Source organism: Acanthopagrus latus, chromosome 23 (genome assembly GCF_904848185.1).
Source record: "Acanthopagrus latus isolate v.2019 chromosome 23, fAcaLat1.1, whole genome shotgun sequence".
NCBI lineage: Eukaryota > Metazoa > Chordata > Actinopteri > Spariformes > Sparidae > Acanthopagrus > Acanthopagrus latus.
The window spans coordinates 18,117,495-18,131,264 of record NC_051061.1 but is presented as its reverse complement, the minus strand read 5'-3'; the positions used below and the strand labels follow the sequence as shown (position 1 = coordinate 18,131,264).

Sequence of the window (13,770 nt, the reverse complement as noted above, 5' to 3'; positions counted from 1 at the left end):
GCTACAGCGAGCCCCTGGAGCTTAGGTGACATATTTCCCTTGGAGCCCCGCTCAGCGTCACATTTGACTTCTCCGCATGCCCTAAATACCAATCATTTTCCCTAATTGACTTCTGTTCTGGCAAAAGGCTGATTTGCATCTTGAGTTTTCTATTTATGGTTTAAATAGCAAACCTGGATCACTTGTGCATGATCATCGTTGCACTAAGTGGCTGTGGCATGCACGCCGATGAGTCGACCAATGGGATGCTTTGAATTCCTCCTTAATGACTCTCAGGTTCAATGAGTAGACAAACAACTCTCCCACAGATAAGAAAGGCTCTGCAGGAAGCTCTCATACCCCAAGGGCCGCTTCATATTCATGAACTGGGCGTTGTGTGAGAAAAAAAATCTCACCTGTAGCACACACCGCGAGCGTAAACACATTCCAATAAATAACTTGGAACATGCCTGAAATATCTGTTAGCACATGCGTGCGCATGTGTTTTTATCTGAATATGAACACAGTGTGTTTCTTTTGGAGGGGTCAGCGGGTTCAACATGGAGTTATTGGTAAGGAGGGAAGCAGTTAATCAACTTGATTACCTCAACCTGATTAAATCGAGTGCAGTCAATAACGAGGTTAAATAGCCATTTGAGCGGCTAATTAATTAGCCATGACAAACACATTTTACCTCTTTGTCTGCTTTATTAAACTGGATGTTTCACTCACCCCCAACTCCTCAAAAAACTGATGCTTTGGGTGGCGACCGACCCGCCCTCAGTTTTTTACAAGTTGGGAATGACACTCAAAACTCTACTTCTCTTACAAATAGCACCTTTAAGGCTTACAAATGTCTTTAAATCATATTGTTAATCTGCTGTGAATCATAATGAGTTAAAGCAGTTTGACCATCTGTATGTTGATGTGTTCGCTTCATGCCTCATAACGATCACAGGTATGTTATTTTAAGAAGCCATCATGGGAACGCTTCAACTGAAACTAATGATGAAAGTATTTGTTTATGTTTGTGTACCTGCACCCTTACACTCCTGTCACTTGAACGCACCACTTGCCAGCTGGCTTGCACCTCGCGGTCCGTCCTCTTCAGCGCACTGATTGGCTCCCGGGGCTGAGCGTCAGCGCGGAGGGGCCGGCACCGACGAGGAGTTTATTGTCAGGAATGTGTAGTAGCACTCAAACTAATTTACCACACCGACTGTGCCGCACGCTCCCGCAGGGCAGCATCCTCTTGTTCGGGACGCGCTGACTGGATTACCTCCTGGTAGTTTTGACACAGCTGCTGGCTTTTATCATGCGAGTTTTTACTTGAGCGGATCAGACAAGAAACAAAACAAAACAAAACAAAAAAACAATCGTCTCTGCTGTGTGCTTTTAAGTGGAAGAAGTCTGATTTAACTTCTAGCGCGACATCAATGCCAAATCCTGCAGCGATGAACAAAAACGGAATGGTGACGAAAATCCACACGCGGATAAGGACTGAGCCGTTCACAGCCAATTACGACCTGGTCGGCAGAGAGCTGGGCAGGTGAGTTCTGTTTGTTTGCATGACTGCTGTGCAGCGCTCATTGATGAATAATTTATCCGTGCGCAGTCGGGATGGAATTTGCAACAATATCTAGATAATCTCGTGTAAATCTGGTAATCACATTACATTTGTTCTCTGCACGTGCTAACGAGGAGCGTGTTAATTGAGCATTTCCAATCCTGCATTCCTTCCCCCGGGGAGGGAAAGCGCAGGTGGAGACGCGCTTTGGCACGCGCAACGGTAATGCGCTTTTGTGCGTCTTGGATGAATTTTTCTGTGTTTTTCAGCTTTATCTGTCTAAGAATTGGGTGACAAGTTGGGCTATGTGAAGTTACTTGAGCCAGAAAGCTTGGATCTGTTTGTGGACTGTGTGTACACACACACACACACACACACACACACACACACACACACACACACACACACACACTGTTCTTATACTGTGTGTCTGCCAGCCAAGGTGGTGAAAGCGTTTTAAAACCTGTGCTACTGTTGCTGTTGAAGCCCACAAGTGTAGTCTATTAGAGCTTACTGTGTGTGGTGGTTAAAATGTCAACTTTTTCATCAGTTTTGCAATCAAATTTCAAGAGTCACAGTATTGCAAGTGTGAGGCAAAGTGACAAAATATGCAGCAAGGCTCATGAGAGAACAGTATGTAATGAAACAAAGTAACTCCCATGGCTTTTGGTGTTTATTTGTGTGTGTATAGACCTGCTCGCCAATCCTGTACGCGTTTTTCCAGGAGATGATAGCATCAAATGTGGCATCTACCATCGGACGCTTTTCTCTGCTTCCCTCCAGCCAAACGCATTTTGTGGGTTCCGTATCCCAGATACAGAAGTGCACATTCCAGTGGTGTTTGTGCGGGGATTCCCCAATAGACCAGACAATAATGACTTTCCTCAAAAGCAATTTGAATTAAGGCATTCTTTGGTTTCATTTAACTCGGCAGCTGCTTGATTCTGCATCTGTCTGTGCAACTCAAATTTTAGCTGCAAGCTCGCTTCCTCTGCAGAGGGTCTGTGGGTTGCAGCCAGTTTTCCCCGTCAGACACTCTGGGACATCCTGGGACAGCAGCCACGACCCATGGGGGGGTTGACTTGAGGCAACGTACAGTATGCAGCCTCTTAATGTCCCCTCTCCCTCCTCACACCCTCATACCTCTAGTCTACATCCTCCTTCACTTCTCTTCCCATGAGTCCAGCCAAACAACATCCTGAGTTCAGGCCTCATAATCCCATTAACTGCAGGAATGTACATACTGCAGCATGCCAACAGATCAGCTGTATAGTCTGTACATTGGGTGGGATGTTGACAGGAAACTCTTCCACCAAATGCTTCCCTCAGCTCTACTTTTGAAGTTTGAAGGAACAATAAGACCCATTAGCCTTATTTTCAAAACCTTCTCATCACCAAACTTTGCATTGTGAGTTATGGTCCCCTGCGGACCTGTGCATAAAAATAAAAAAAAATGTGTTGTGGCCAAACTCGAAAGCAGGAAGAGGAACTCATGGTGTGTGTCAGTCTGTCTGTGAAACAGGCAAATGAGAGCTGTGAGAACTGTCATTTCTCATCGTGCTTCAGATGTGAGTCAGTGCCCCCGCTGAGGGAGACAAAACGCAGACTCCACAGGAAACCAATTTCTCAATCAAATTAGCACCATCTTCAGTGTCGGGGAAGTTCTGTCTAACGTTTTATGATTGACGACAGACTAGTTTCAGACAGTTTAGACAGCGGAGTTTCTACCGGGGAGAGCCCTGCAAATCAGCCATTTGATCTGCATAATTGTGTTTGTGGATCTTGGCAGAGTCTGAGAAAGCACTCATTAGCATTACTCAGAATTTCTGCTGTAACAGAGCTGTCTGAAACCAACTGAACGTGTTAAATATCACATTAAGGAATTATGTTATAAGTTACCAGGAGGTGCTGTGCATCTACCTAGTAACATGGCAGAGTGTGAACGAAGCCGGCTGGAAGATGGCCGTGTTTAGTAACCTCTGACCTGTTGTCAGCCTTTGAAAAGACCTCCTGTTGCTCCTTTCCGTGGCCACCGCTCATTCCTTTTCTCCCCATATGTAGTTCCCAGCCCACAGTGAGCTGCTCTGAACTTGGCTAATTAAGGATGAAAAGGCTCTGACGGGTTTTGCCTTTTCACTCCGAACAATGAGTCGTCACCATTCTGCGAGACTGGGAAACGGCGAAAGAGAAGAAACAGGCCTCACAGCAGCCGGGGTGGTAGCCAAAACAGAACCTTGCTTTGGCTAGAACAGTTGCTGTTTTTGGTCTGCAGCACAGTGGGCTTGGAGTAACGCTGTGTGGGAAACTGACTGGCACCATGCTGACTGGACCTTTCTGACTTGGCCACTTCATTTAGATTCTGCCCAGTTCACATCTATTCACATCCTGCGGTCACTTTTCCTAAGCCTTCTGCTGCGTATCTGTATTGTGTAGCTCATTAAATCATGGAGATTTTAGTTGGACTTGGATGTTGAGGTTACAGTGTCCTTTCTCGCAGGCTGTCCAGGCTCCAACCTGACTGTAACAGCAGTGACCCCCTGCTTGGCCTCCCCAGCCGCAGTCAGGTGGGTGGTCCAGGTCTCGGGGCTGCCTTGTTAGCAGACCGGTCAGCTTTTGTACGATTTGTCAAAAGGAGACGCACTCTCTGGCCGATGGTCTGGGCAGAGGTGTCAACACAATTCCATTTGTCCCCGCTGCTGTCAGCTGTGAAAGAAAGAGAAGTGAACAAGGCCTCATTATCAGCCTGGGAGGGACGGCTGGCGATTGTGGGCGCCTTGACACAGAGAGGCAATTCTGCACACATCGGACATCCTGCCCACACCCACGACTGACCCTTAACACCTCCTATGAATCCATCAATGTATATGCAGAAGCATGAATGGAAGTGATGAGGTTTTGAAAGCGTATCTTGCTTTTAATCTCATGTGTTAACAGTTGACATCCAGCAACCCAGCTGTCGCATCTCTTTTGTTTTTGCTCGACCCAAAAAGTAGCTTAAGCATTATCAGGTCCCTGCCCACTATTCAGCAGCTCTTGCCAAAACTGTCAGCCTTATCTCCCTCTTGTGAGTCTCTCCTGAAGGCTAGAGGAAGAGGTGGAGAAAGGGGAACATTTCCACTGAATGTCTAGTGACACCTCCTTAGCTAATCATATCAGTGGTCAGTGGCAGTAGGCTGCATTTTCAAATGATGCCACTTGAACTTCTTATCTCTGAACCGTTCTTTAACCTCGCCCACACTTTTGCACTCGTGGCTAGTTGGCGGGTTTTTCTAAACGTTGCACTGTAATCTAGGTTTCACCTCATGGCAGTTTAACTGTAACGATTACTGTGTGTCCAGTAATTTAAGCCTTTCATTTGCTGCAGCTCAAATGACCTAAATTTAAAACAGTGGTCCAGTTGACTACTTGGATACAGAACAGAACCGTCTCTGACCAAACATATTTGAAAAGCCAGTAATGTGGTTGTGATTATTCTGTCTCCTCACTAATCTCTCTCCCCCCTCTTTGTTTCCCAGGGGAAAGTTTGCGGTTGTAAAGAAGTGCATTGAGAAGGCAACAGGGAAGCAGTATGCTGCCAAGTTCCTGCGAAAGCGACGGAAGGGCGCAGACTGCCGCATGGACATCTTAAACGAGATCGCCGTGTTGGAGTTGGCCAAGGCAAACCCCTACGTGGTGGCTCTGCATGAGGTCTACGAAACCAACACCGAAATCATCCTCATTCTGGAGTGGTAAGACAAAACTGCAGATGTTACAATAACAGCACAAAAGATTTTTAAGTTTAGAAGTCAGAAGTTCCGTCACGTGTCATGCACACACACCCTTTCACCACCACTTCTAAGAGAAGACAGTGATGTTGGTAATTTAGATGGCCTTTTTAAACTTGACAGTGTTTGAGTCATGCCAGGAAAACTGGGATAAAATGATTAGGCCCTCAATCATTAGGGAGATGAAAACCCTTTAATCATCTCTTACTAAAAAACTTTCCACGAGGGGAGTTTTGCTCAAAAAGAATGTTTGAGGGATTTGAGGACCAGACTGGCTTCTAGGGAACACCCTAACATATTTACTCATTTCTACCTAATAGGCAACTTTTGAGTTGGGAAAACCTCCAATCACGTCACACATTCACATCATGCTACATCTTGAGTTTGCAGTTTTGCATGACGGGAACATCACTGCTCTGGTGTTTTCACATGAAGTGTCGGTTCTTTGAATGCTGCTCGCCTGCAAGTCTTTCTGTCATAAAAAAATAAACCCAAACGTGTGAGATGTGTAGCCTTCCACGTTTGTTGCATGCGCTCAGCCTTATATGGAAATTCTCTCTCTCTTTGTGGTTAGTTTCTCGTCTCGTCGCAGCCGCTTCTTGTTATGCTGACTGACTGTCAGGAACTGTCACTTTAAAGACCATTGTGGCAAAAAAAAAAAAACTGCACGATTCTCACTGTGTGAAAATAACAATATAGGCCAACAACTGAGCTGGAGGGCCACCACTGTGAGAACATCTTGTTCAGTACTGTAGACGGTGTGTTGCCTGTCAACATGCAGGTGAACTGGCCAGCAGCTGCTCGTTCAGTGACCCAGCAAAGTCATCCTGTCTGTCTGGCTCTGGTCTGTTGTGGTTGGGTGTTAAATGACATGATGCATATCCAGTAAGTGTTCCTGGGCTGCCCTAATGACAGCCTCTAATTAGGATTTGGAAAGGACATGTAGTGTCTTAATTACCATGCTCACCTCATTACAGAGAGATGACGCTGGGCTGTTAGGCTGGAGCCACGTTCCCCTGACCCTGTTCCTGAACCGCTCACTGTTAGGCAGGAAGCCCTCTCCTGCATAGTCCTCGGTAGTCATCACCCATCCCAGACATGGAATGCCTCTGCAGAACAAAGGCCTCTCTGGAGGGGGGGGCTGTGTTTGACCTCTGACTGAAGTGTGAAAGGGGAAGTAGCACCACTGTTCACCCCTGCATGCCTGCAGAGAAAACATAGCAGGAGGTCAGTCCACACTGGTCCACAGTTCCTCTTCGGCTGCCAAATTGCACTGCGCTGGCGAGTCTTTGAGCGTAAAATCAAGCGACCTGCATGTGCACAACATTTGAGTAATTATAGGGTTTGGTTTTTAAATGTCAAACCGTACTCTTGGTATTATTTATTGCACTTTGCCTTTGTCCTAAAAGCTGCAGGAGTGCTCACAGTGAGAGCCCCAAAAGCTGCATCTTCAAACCGTCTGACCTCAGCGTTCGTTTCAAGAATTGCAAACCATTTTCCATTTCCTGTGGGTTTAAATGTAAGCAGCAAGCAAGGCTCCCAAAAGTAGCACACCCCCGTGCTGGTTTAAAGTGCTGTGCACGTACACACTCCTCTGATAGCCACAACCACATCCTTGGTAATGTCAGAGAAATGGAAGCGAGAAGTTGAATTCTAATCATCTTTTGTAAGTGTATCTCCAGCATGCGTCAGTACCACAGAACCCCTTAGCATAATGACTAGTTTTGGAGATGATGAAAAATGAGCATGCATCACCTCTGAGCTCTGAAACCTTTTTGGTGCACAGTAGCTCAAACAGTCATAGTGATAAATACTCCAGGAAGCATACTCTTTCATTTCCTGCCTTTTTGACATAGATACAAGTGTGCTTTAATTGGACTTGACTGGAGTAAAGGTGCTGTCCAAAGAGTTCAGCCAACAGACGGGGTCACACTGGTGGTGACACGGTGCTGATAAGTTGACGTCAATAAGCACCCAGCTCAGTGGTCAGCCAAGAAGAGCTTTGACTGAATATATTCTCCTGCAGAACTAAAAGAGGTCTAATTGGTTTAGAGCTTTGAAATGGATAAACATTTGTGCCTCTTTCCCACTTAATAACCTCTGGTCTTTGATGGGTTGTTTAGCTTCTCCTTGCCCTCACTCTCTGTCATCCAGCTCTGTGCAGGGGAGAATTTCTCCTACACACTCTGGAGTAGTGTACATTAACTCTCTTGGAAGGATGGAAAGCACAGAGGTAGACAACATTTAGACCTTAGGGAACTATCAGATCACTCCTAAGTGCTTGGCCAGAATGTGTGCAGTCTGTTGAATTTAAACAAGACAGTCTTTATCGAGATTTTAAATCCTCTCGGCCCTTCTGCCGACAGCTTAATGAAACTATTGAAATACTTTCCCATGTCAAGCCCCTTAATTGTCCAGCCAGGTACATTAACCAGTCAAATCTGTGTTCAATTGATGGATACAGGTTCATTGTGAGAGGGTGGTATGTTGGTTTTTCTTCCTCTGCGTTTTTCAAAAGCATCCATCATACCACACTCATATGTCTTTCATTTCCTCTCGCAAATGAAAACACTAACACCGGACTTGCTTGAATTTAGTATAAATGCGCACATCAATGTAAACAGATTGAGTGCTGAGTTTCATTGTCTGCATCCACTGCTCTCCAAAATCTTCGGGGGGTTGTTAAGTGGGATTGAGCATGTTTGCAACAAGTGGGGTAGGTGGCAGGTCAAGTATTTTGTGCTGGGAGGGAAAAAAGAAAAGATTATACGGACCAATGACGGATATCCCCTAAATCCCGAAAAACATGGGTGCTATTTTCACAGCTGAGGACAGTAAAGAGTGCAGGGTTAGGAAGCTAACAGGGGATTGGGCAGGGCTGGTTATGTAACAGTCGTGCCCAGGGCCCTGTCCTAAAGTTTTCCTCCGAAGATGAAAAGCATGTGTGCCATCTAAATCCCCCACACATGGCTCTAGTTTTTGGGGTGAACTGTCAGCTTCAGGCATCGATCTGACTGATGGAGCATCCAACACAAATCCACCGTGTCTCCACTTCAGTTAACTTTGTTACACAAGTGCAAGCAAGACCAGACAGGAATCTGACTTATTCCTTCAACGGCAATGTGAGAAGTCACCACTGAGTTGTCTAATTAATGAATTCCACAGAGGGATTAGCACTTACACCTGAGCTGTTTTGAGTGAACAAGCATAAAAAAACATGCAGGCTGAGGCTCAAAGGGTGCAAACTTTCTTCGACTACCTTTCTTAGAGATCCATCTTCTACTTTTAGAAAACTTAGTTGGCCTATGTTTCCATGCTGTTTGCCCTATTTTGATTTATTAGGTTAGCCTGCTGTATATCAGGCTGTAAACGGCCTTATCCAAACCTGCTGTATGCTGTTATGACCCTTCTTATCTGCTTTAATATTCCTGGGAAATGGGAGTACAAGCAGTCTGAGTACCTAAGATTATATTGATTCATGTTGGACTTGTATGCAGTGTGTACATGTGGATGGACTTTGTGCTTCTAAGCCAAAGTACACTAGTGAGGAGACGGGGCGTTACATAATCTTAAAGCAAGTGGAAATGACTTTGGGTTCATTCACTGAAATTCTGCTAATGGGATGGGGTGGAATTCGCTATTGTCAACTTATGCAATTCAAACTGAGAGGAAGGGCGTGTTTATACAGTTTAAGGGCACAATTTATTATGACAAGGTGAAATGAATAATCATAACTGAAAGTATGCCAAACTAAGCTCCGCTGGGTGGCTGTCCATGTACAGTTCTTTCTTCTCGTCTTATCCTTGTTTTGTTTTCTCAGTTTTCCTTCCTGTGCTTTCCTTCCAGCGCCGCCGGTGGCGAAATCTTCAACCAGTGTGTTGCCGATAATGACGAGGCCTTCACAGAGAAAGATGTGATCCGGCTGGCCAAGCAGATCCTGACTGGAGTGGCCTTCCTGCATCGGAACAATGTGGTGCACCTGGATCTGAAAGTAAGTGAAACATAATATGACAATATAGAACAGGCTACTCCCTCGAGTGGTAGACTGAGGGGAGGTATGATTTCTGTTACGCAACCTCAACTCATTCAGTGTGTCACGACCCCGTTCCCACAAGGATTGGGACAATAAAGGGACCCGAATGAACTATCATATTTTCTTAATGGGGCCCTGAGGTAACATGGCAGTCATCACTGGGATTTTCTTTCTATTAACCAAGTATCTAGTTTCTAATTACACATGTTTATTCTTTCTTTTAAAAAGTGAATAAGCAGCTAACAAAAACCCCGGCATGTGTTGTAGATTAAGGGATCAGTTGAAATACATCAGACTGATGCTTTAAAATATTTTGGTATTTAATAACATAGTTTGAGGTTAAAAGTTTCCAAGAGGTGAATCTCATGCACCATTTAGTCACTCCTGAGGTTTGACTGTACTGGCCCAGGCCTGACCCTCCTGTGTCTATCTTAGAGTCTCAAACCAACTCTGGCATCAGGCCAGTGTTCCCTAGGATAAAGCACAGTTTGATGTACACTACTGAATTGGCACACACAAACTTTGGACCCATCCAAGTGGTTGGCAGAGACATCCTACCTGTATACAGTACTAACTGATAGGCTTAGAGGATGATGTCAGAGGAGCAGCTAGATGCTGACCGATGAACCAGACCCCAAATCCTCTTCAGACCATTTGCCACAAATGCCTTGACTCATTCATGTAATTAATGACCTCAGTCGTCTTGAATAGTCATTATGTAAGGAGCCTCTGTCTAATCTGAGCGTCCGTACTTTCCAGCCACAGAACATCTTGCTGACGAGTGCCAAACCTCTGGGGGATATTCGTATTGTGGACTTTGGCTTGTCCAGGCGTATGGACAACATCACAGAAGTCAGGGAGATCCTGGGCACCCCAGAGTATGTTGGTGAGTTCTGCTCTCAGCACCAGAATACCCAGAATCACCTGGGTCTTCTCAGTCGGAGTGCCATTTATCATGACTGACTGGGGCCATGTTTTTTCTGTTGCAGCACCCGAGATCCTGAGCTATGAACCCATTAGCACTGCGACAGACATGTGGTAAGTGCTGTGGTTGATGAGTCTATTTCCACTCATTTTAATGGGTGCTATGCAGAACTCAATTAGTCTGTGCCTTTCTCCTGGGAACAAAGACATATTCAAGACAGAGTTATCACCTCCGTAATGTGCAAAAGACAGTCTAGACCTTTGTTCACAAGATCATTCTTGCTTCTTGCAGTTAATTAATGACTACAGCGGCACAGTGGAAGACAGCCAAATCTAAACTGTGACGCAACACAGACTCTGTAACCATCAGAGAAGATTTCCTCATAACCTCCTCCTCTTTGTTCCTCTTCCTCTAATAGGAGTATTGGCGTCCTGACCTACGTCATGCTGACGGGCGAGTCTCCCTTCCTGGGTGAAGACAAGCAGGAGACGTTCCTCAACATCTCCCAAGTCAACATCGACTACTCGCAGGACACATTCGAGGGGATCTCCTCCCTGGCTGTTGACTTCATCAAGTCCTTGTTGGTTAAAAACCCCAGGTGAGGCTCTTTACGGTAAAGGCTGAGATCTTATCAGATGCTCCCTTTCTGGCTAAAAACGAAAAGATTTGCATCAGCATCACTTTGAGCACGTCAAGGATGTGAGTCGAGTTCACACTGGCACGGAAGTACATCCGCACACGTCTGAATGAGTGTTCGTGGTAACAAGATTTACGTCACGTAGGCGAGAACTCATTTCCGTTGTTGCAGCTGATGGTTGTAAACTCACCTCATTTGAATAAGAAATATTTTAGGACAGTTTTGACACCAACAGTGTCACCACATTAAAAAGAAAAAAAAAAGTTAAACGAGGGGAATTTTTAAGGGAAGCTATGAAACCACCACCACTTAACTTTAACCCTAATTCTGCTTAAAACCTCCAATACTTAATTTGTCAGAGCAATAATCTCTGGTTAGTGTCGTTTAATTGCAGCAGATTAACTGGTAGTGATGGAAAAAGTGGAAGATTCCTTCAGTGTGTGAGTAATCGCTGAAAGATGTAGGGGAAAGAATTGAGAGCAAAAAAACAGTGCCTTTCTGTGGTTTTTCCAAACCAAATGTTGAAAAGAAATATCGCCGACGTCTACAAGAGAACAGATTGAGTAAATCGGAAGATCCAGGCAATCCATCGGTTATGTTAACTCTTCGGGAATTTCCCCTCATCCTCCGTGTTATTGTGTTTGTGTGTACAGGAAGAGAGCCACGGCAGAGGAAGGCCTCAACCACCCCTGGCTGAACTCGCTCCCTCATCCCCACTCCCACCCCCACCTCCATGCTGGGTCGGACTCCTCTTTGGATGAGCCGGAGACAAGCCAGTCGGAGTCGGAGCCCGAGAGCCCGGCTCCCTCACCTGAGCTGGACTTGATCGGGTCATACCTCATGTGCCCGGGCAAGGGTGAGTTGAAGACGGGTCGTGACGCCTTCTCGTTCAGCGAGCCGCCCTTCCCCACGCGGCCCGAGATAAAGCAGGAGCTGATCTGCTGAACGACGTCTCGCAGATGGAGAGAGATTGATCAAATTTCAAAAAACTCCACAGAGCAGACGCTGAAAGGCAGTGAGCCTGCAGCTTGTTGGTCTTGATCCGACTCAGGGCCATGCTATACGGATGCTGTATGCCTGCCGCTGGCTGCTTCCACTGCTGTGATGTCTGTGAGCTGGGCTATGTGTAGTTTGATACCTCTGTGTGTGCGTGCGTGAGTGCGAGCGTGTGTGTGTCTTTGAATAATACACGCCACTCCGTGCTGATTTATGATTGCACGGAAGGAATGTGAGAGGAGAAAGAAGTGGGAGAAGATACGCAAAAGACTTTGTCGCAGGACTGCACTGCTGCCTTAAAAGTGACAGAACTGAACTGGGGTTAGCTCAACACTGTGGCTAATTCACCCCTGCACGCACACTGGTTTCTCTTTTCACCCAATTAGCCTTTTGAACTGGGTTTCAGAAAAGAGGCAGCCTGCCGCTTCCTTGGGAAATGACTTCACTCACCGAGTGCTCTCATCAAAACAAGTTATGCTTCAGCTGACCCAGACATACCTTCTGTGATGAGTTTTTGTTGAGAGAAGTTAAGGGTTTTGACAGATGGTTGTTCCTAACAGAAGAATTGCAGCAAAGGACAGCACATACGCTGAAGCCAGACGTCAACTGTTCCACTGTTGTGTGTGTTTTATTTATGTGTGTTTTGTTATGCCACTTCACCCCCTTAAATATACCATAAGCCAACATCAATGCCTGAGTTCAAGATGGAAATGGTAGCATTCTTAGGACAATCGCGAGCACTTTTTATGTTGTTATTGGACTTCCATGTTCTCGTAAGAAACCAAAGGCTCATCAAGCACAGTCGGCTGTCTCACAATGTACTGTAGATATAACCACATCTCACCATCCACTGTTTTGGTCACATTACCTTTTGTGTTTTTTTTTTTTGTTTTGTTTTGTTTTCACAAAGTGCCACCTTTTCAACCTCACTTGTGTGTGTTAATATTATTTTTCTTTGTCCATTTTTTTGTTTGTTTTGTTTGCTATTGCACAAGTTGCACAAGTTTTTTTTATTTGTACTTAACTGCGAGGTTGCCTCTAGATTTCGTGCTCATCAGATTTGGCGAGAACATCAGTCTTGGAAAGAGGGAACGGTGTTTGGGGGTCGAAAGCAAGAGCTCATGTAATGGATGAACAACGATATGGTGAACTGAAGAGTTGTATAAATGTGTGATGTTTGCCTTCAGACGCTCGGGAGCAGAGAAACTGGGAAGAATTTGTCAAAAAGAGAACTGAAATGTATATTATGAGTTAGTATTAAGATTAATCTGAAAAGATTGTTGTGTTGATTTTAGTGTATGAATGTTAACATCCTTATATCATGTCTTATTTTGTACATTAACTTTTACTTATTCTTGTGGTTTTTTTGTGTTGGTTTTTTTTCTGCTCAAGAATTTCAGGCAGGTTTGCACTTGTCCTTGTGGACGTTATGTTAAAATGAATAAATGTTGATGGCATGCATTGCAAAATGTAATGAAGAAAAATACATGCGCATTTTGTATCAAACTCCCCTATTTGTGTGTGTGTGATTGTTTTCTAGAGCAACAATGGAAAATAAATCTAACATGCGGCAGCGTTACTTTACTTTCCGGGCGGTAGACTTGACATTTTCTAATTTCCCTTCAAAAAAAAAAAATCTGATTCTAGATTCACACACATAAATCTGACATAATCCATCCAGACATTCTTTACCAGTAAATTATTTTCTAGTCATGTTACCTGCTGGCTTGAGGAATATTGGTTAACCATTTACGTCCAGGCTGAAATATCTCCCCAACTGATAGACTGCCAAATGCCAATTTTAGGTTGACTTTTGCTCCAGTGGCACCAGGAGGTGAAAAAAATTCAACCAATATTAGGTTCATGGCC

General features: G+C 44.9%; 1 protein-coding gene across 1 annotated transcript; it reads left to right on the top strand.

Moving 5' to 3' along the window:
• Positions 1–1,166: 1,166 nt before the first annotated feature.
• stk17al (serine/threonine kinase 17a like) lies at positions 1,167–13,415 on the top strand. Its single transcript, XM_037089489.1, has 7 exons — positions 1,167–1,528; positions 5,062–5,274; positions 9,157–9,301; positions 10,103–10,229; positions 10,333–10,381; positions 10,687–10,866; positions 11,559–13,415. The coding sequence occupies exons 1-7, from the start codon at positions 1,416–1,418 to the stop codon at positions 11,848–11,850; spliced, it is 1,119 nt and encodes a 372-aa protein (XP_036945384.1). The 5' UTR covers positions 1,167–1,415; the 3' UTR covers positions 11,851–13,415.
• Positions 13,416–13,770: the final 355 nt, after the last annotated feature.

What these genes read in the sequence shown, in the direction of transcription:
- stk17al (XM_037089489.1), top strand. Translation starts at nt 1,416, where the DNA reads ATGCCAAATCCTGCAGCGATGAACAAAAACGGAATGGTGACGAAAATC. An exon ending in GTCGGCAGAGAGCTGGGCAG is followed by an intron (nt 1,529 to 5,061) that starts GTGAGTTCTGTT and finishes TTTGTTTCCCAG; the next exon opens with GGGAAAGTTTGCGGTTGTAA. An exon ending in TGGTGCACCTGGATCTGAAA is followed by an intron (nt 9,302 to 10,102) that starts GTAAGTGAAACA and finishes CGTACTTTCCAG; the next exon opens with CCACAGAACATCTTGCTGAC.